Source organism: Nanorana parkeri, unplaced genomic scaffold (genome assembly GCF_000935625.1).
Source record: "Nanorana parkeri isolate BGI_ZX_2015 unplaced genomic scaffold, ASM93562v1 scaffold2, whole genome shotgun sequence".
Taxonomy (NCBI): Eukaryota; Metazoa; Chordata; class Amphibia; order Anura; family Dicroglossidae; genus Nanorana; species Nanorana parkeri.
This window is the reverse complement of record NW_017306270.1, coordinates 3,187,906-3,193,376: the sequence shown is the minus strand read 5'-3', so window position 1 is coordinate 3,193,376 and position 5,471 is coordinate 3,187,906. Positions and strand designations below refer to the sequence as shown.

Here is a 5,471-nt window from a genome sequence, read left to right as displayed (position 1 = left end):
TATATATATTTATTTATTTTTTCCTTGCAGATAATTGGGTATTCTTTGCAAACTGAAATTCCACCACTTGCACTAAACTAAGGGAAAACTTGCCCTGCAAAGTGCACATTGCCTTGCAAGGTCAACAGCCTATTTGCTTTAGTAAATCAACCCTAGTGTGTCAAGGTGACAACGTAGGAGCACTGTCGGGTGACAGTTGTCAGCCTATAACAGGAAGTGCCCGAATCCATGGCAGGATCACCAGGTAATATTTTAACGAAAGAAGCAGATTTTAAAAGAATAAACACAACGTTTCGAAATGACATTAACATGTTAAAGCTTATATGATATTATAGTGCTTGAGTTTACTTTATGTCGATGGCTGGGGTCTGCAGTCTGTGCACTTTTCCATGTAGTAGCATTTATCTAAAAAGAAAACATAATAAGAAGTGTTAAACAAAGTATAAGTTGGATACAGAGAACTCAGATGATGTGCACTGGCAACGATTAGTCATTACTCATGAGATGCAGGAGGATATTTCCAGCATCACCAGATTGTAGAGTTCACCTCCGTCGTTATTATTTGTGACGTTATAAGCCGCGGTTCATAGAACTGTCTGAAGCTTGTAAAACTGACCTCATTGAACAAACCATACTCTGCATTACTTCACTTGTCTCTGGTTTCTGTCTAGGTGCACCAAGGCATTAAAGGTCTGGTGACCGATGAAAATAATAACGGTATAGCCAATGCTCTCGTCTTAGTGGGCGGTATCAACCATAACATATTCTCTGGTAAGTAGTATTTACTTTGCTTGTATCGTTCATAGTTACAGTAAAAGAAAAGACACGAGTCCATTGAGTTTAACCCATAGAAAATTAATTATATATATATGCTTGGTTTAACTTGCTTTAACAGGGGGAAAATTATAGGGGATGTAGTTATATGCTTTGCTTTGTTTTAGTTAATGGAGTAAATAATAATGGGCCAGTTGGCCAAAATATTATATATTAGCTATATTTGGAGCTTGGCGAATAGAGGCAGCCCCTGGCTTCTATGTCTAGGATACTCCATTAGTAAGATCTCCCTACCATAGCTCCAGACTCTGTTTCTGTCCATCTGGGAGTTTTGGGTACCCCCCCAGTGGCATCACTAGGGGGATGCGGCCCGCACCCCGTTAACACCCTTGGAGGGGTGACACCAAAATGACTGACAGTCATTTTGGTGTTACCTCCTCTGAAAAGTCGGGCACTCGGTCATGGACTAAGAGCCCGCCAGTCACAGGAGAGAGGAGGGGACCCGGCGGCATACCTTATCCCACCAAATGAACTTCGCCTCCTCTCTCTGCTGGGATCCATCATCAAGATGACCGCCGACAGGTATTACCAAAATGGCGGTGCATGTGCGATGACGTCATTGCGCACGCACGTGGCGACATCATGGCCAGGTGTCACCCGGTACCCTCAGGATGCCCCCACCCCCACCTTTGTATATCTAGCTCCTCCTGTTATGTTCTCCATAATATTATATATTTTTCTCTTTTACATGTTTTTATTGAGGTTTTTATACATGAAAACACACAAGGTTGCCCTGTAGAGTCATAACATAAGACAACTGTATAAAAAAACAAAGATAACAGATCAACAAGCTGACAAGTACAGTCTAAAGTACAGGTTAAAGGCAATATGGGTCAACAACTTGCAATGGATAGTCAAAAACATAGAATTTAGTGAACAATGGGGAACTTTGTATCCTAAATCTGTTTCAGGATACTTCATACATAATATAGTTTAATCAAACATCTAACAGGAAGAATGGGGCCCCGGAAAATGGGCACAGCGAGTGTGCAGACCTGAGAATCTAGCGCAGAGATCCCCAATAAAGTCCGCTAAAGATAGAAGGAATCTACCAAACACTGAAATATACTTTTAATGTGGTTTCCTCCTTAAAATATTCACGTATTATTAAATCATTTTTTCTCCCGGCAGGTGAAGGGGGAGATTATTTTCGCCTGTTGTTACCGGGCACGTATACAGTGACAGTTTCAGCAGACGGATACCATTCAAAGACTGCGACGGTTACCGTTGGTCCAAGTGCACCTACAGAGGTAGGTTACAAAGACGTCATTCACATGTAATAAACAATACCTCAGACCAATATATTTCCAATAGCTGCTAATGGCAGAGCTGTTGGGACCTCTGAATATGCACTAGTAAATTTTATATCAGAGCAGATGGAAGAGTATTGTATTGTGGAATTGGTTTTGTTATGATTTTGTTAACCGTGAATTAAAATTAATAAAAAGATTTGGAAAAAAAAATCAGACTTGGGCATTTTACAGTCAGAGGGCTGTATCTGACCCTTGGTCTGTGGCTGTCCAGCCTGCCCATCTGCGCTCTGTTATGGTTGGCTTACAGTGGATTCACCGGCCTCCAAGACTGTTGCATTCACTGCAAGACATAGCCCAGTGCAGGTCAGCGATCAGTCTGTGTTTGAAACCACGTTTCTCTTTGGTCTTTGGTTGCTAGGACCGCTGGTGTCCTAGCACCCAATGACATCAGGGGTCCTCCTCCATCTCCTCTTCTGCAGCTTCGCACGTGAACTTTAACAAAGAAAGAGGATTAAAGCAGTACAAGTGGAGTAGGGGGGTTGCATGTATAGTTTCCCGCCCATCAGCGACTAACGCACCTACTGTTCATTACAGTGCGGCAGGTGTGTCGCACGCACTGCCGCACTGTAATGTTGCAGTGCAGTCGATTGCATTGCGGTCAGAAGGTGCATTTGGGGTGCCATTCAAATGAATGACAATGCAACACATTTGCCACAATGTATCGCAGTGGACCAGTGCGTTAATTTGCTTGGCCCTCCGTAGCCATCTAAGTTTTCAATGTGGCCCCCTGATAAAATGAATTGCCCACTCCTGATTTATATGATGATCTCCTGCCCTCAAGGGTCAAAACTTGCCCTGGTCTCTGGTTCTTAGCCCAAGGACACCAACCACTCATCCACATTCCTTTAGTATAATATTTTAAAGCCCTGATGAAGGTAGATCTTCATACAAACCCCTGAAATGCTGTTCTGATTAAGAAACTTTTATTGTGACAAATGGGGAATAACACTCGGACTGACCACCACAGCTTGGAGCTCTCTTTCTTGTACTATATAGACCCCGAGGGTCCTGTCAAGGCTCTAGTGGACACCAGAGGGCTGCCTACAATATTCAATGAGCCTGGCATCCAGCACGTCACCTGCTCACATCCCTAACCAGTGAAATAGGGGCTGTCATTGGCGACCTTCTGAAAATTCTACTTGTAAAGGAACTCTACTGTATAATGGTTATTGGTCAACATTATTTTTTTTACTTGCCTATAAGCTGATACACTGATCTTTTCCAAAATGTTTTTCTTTTACAAATGAATTTTGCACACATGGCACTTCCATGGCAGTTTTTTGCAGAGCATTGTGAACTCTCTAATGACCCAGCTAACCAGGAGCTTCTCACTTTCTCTTGTCATTGGTTTTTGTTAAAAGTCAATAATACAAATTGTTTTAGATTTTTGTATTATAGGTTTTTCTTAAGCGTGGGAATATTTTTTTGTACATACATAGGGTTCCATTTATAAACAGTTGACAGAGCTATTGGCCCTGCAAATCTATGTGAATGATTGTTCTCTGTAAATGGATACACAAATGGAAAGTTCTTGTATATTTTCTTCTTCAAATGTTTTTTCGAATGTCATCTTGTGATTTCACATTGTGGCCACTAAATGGAGCTGAAGAGCATAGGAAATAAGCTCCATCTAGTGGCCACAATGCGGTATTACAAGATGACATTTGAAAAAAATACATTCAACCTATGAAGAAAATATGCAAGAACATTCCATCCATTCCATTTGTTCAAATGTACCTTTTAGTGCCGAACATAATAAAATATACAAACCTACTGTTATTGTATATATATGCTTATCTGTATTTTCTCACAGCTCAACTTTCAGCTGAAGAAAGAAAGGTCCTCAAGCTCCAAGGAAAAGATACCTTCCAGAAATCTGAACTCCAAGAACCATATCAGAAAAGTGGTTCCCCGGGCTGCGGAAAGGAGGAAAGAGATGAAATCGTGAAGCGTCACACCATCATCACCCCCCCAGACTCGGCACACAACTTCTTGTTCTGTTTTTATCTTCTACTGTTGACAATCCATTCATAAGCCTCTAACGTAATTGGACTTTAAGAGCCAGTAGACACATTTATAGCATATGAAAGAAAATATTAATATTATGCAATGTTAACGTAAGTATTTTCTTACATGTCAAGTATTTAAGTACAAAGAATTATTGGAGAATAGGTTTAATATCTTCCATTTAATTATTCGCACCGGCTGCTTTCTGTATCTAGGACTACGCCTCTTGTTGTTTTACCAAAGTTAAAGGGTTTTCCTACAGCTGCTGTTGTGTCTGTAAACAGATGAATTCATATAAACCCAATCAATGATGCATTGGCATCAAGTCCACCTTAACAGCTGACGTCCCGAGCCTCCCGGCATTAAAAGTAGCTCATCAAAAGAATGCAAGAAATTCTGTCAAATGCACCGTGAGAATGGTTGTTGGGGAACAGCTTGCACTGTTTCAAGAGACAATCAGGATATATTCAGCTTCTTTAAAAAAATTAAACTAAAGCTTTTTAGTTTCAGAATAGGGACGGGTTAGAACCTCTGTCAGAATTTCCTTACTTCCTGTTCTGGTGACATCCGAGGAGGAGGTGAGGGAAATCCCTATAATGGGAAAATAGACAGCAGTTCTAATCATCCCAAACTGTACTACAAATGTGTCTTGCTGTGTTTCTGTTGAAGGCACATTTCCTCATCTTTTGTTCTGGTTAGAAGAGAGGAAGTGAAATGGAAGTTTCACCAATGAGGACACATACAGCAAGAATAGATTTAAAGTGCATTTACTAGGGATACACCTATACCGGTTTTTCGGTATCGTGTACGGGTACCAATATTTTTTTTTTTTGGTACTCGCCAATACCTTATACCGATACTGGAAGTCCCATTAAGGAAGCCAGACTCGCCACCCGGCTTCCCCATTAGCAGGGAAGTCGTCTCCATGCTTTTCGTCACTAGATGATGAGAAAGGAGGGAGCCAGCTTTCTGGCCAATCAAGAAGCCGGGCACCGCGTCATTAAACGGCGCCCGGCTTCCTGATTGGCCGGGAAGCCGGCTCCATGCTCCCTCGTGACGAGGGAGCATGAAGCCAGCTTCCCGGCCAATCAGGGAACCAGGCAGCGTGTCATTACACGCTGCCCAGATTCCTGATTGGCCGGGAAGCTGGCAGCGTGTAATGACTCGCTGCCCAGCTTCCTGATACCGGAAGCTTGGGTATCGGGCTAGGCATCAGAGCATTTGAGCGAGTACTCGCCCAAATACTCGGCATCGGCACCAGTACCGATACTAGTATCGGTATTGGTGCATCCATAGTATTTACACTTTTGCAGTCAC

At 42.2% G+C, this 5,471-nt stretch overlaps 1 protein-coding gene across 1 annotated transcript in view; it reads left to right on the top strand.

The window, feature by feature from the left end:
- The window catches only part of CPN1 (carboxypeptidase N subunit 1), a 26,729-nt gene extending 22,252 nt beyond the window's left edge, over window positions 1-4,477 (top strand). Inside the window, exons 7-9 of the mRNA XM_018559795.1 lie at window positions 672-771; window positions 1,966-2,084; window positions 3,961-4,477. Of these exons, the coding sequence (XP_018415297.1) occupies window positions 672-771; window positions 1,966-2,084; window positions 3,961-4,095 (354 nt within the window). The 3' untranslated portion in view covers window positions 4,096-4,477. The remainder of the gene's footprint in view (window positions 1-671; window positions 772-1,965; window positions 2,085-3,960) is intronic.
- Window positions 4,478-5,471: the final 994 nt, after the last annotated feature.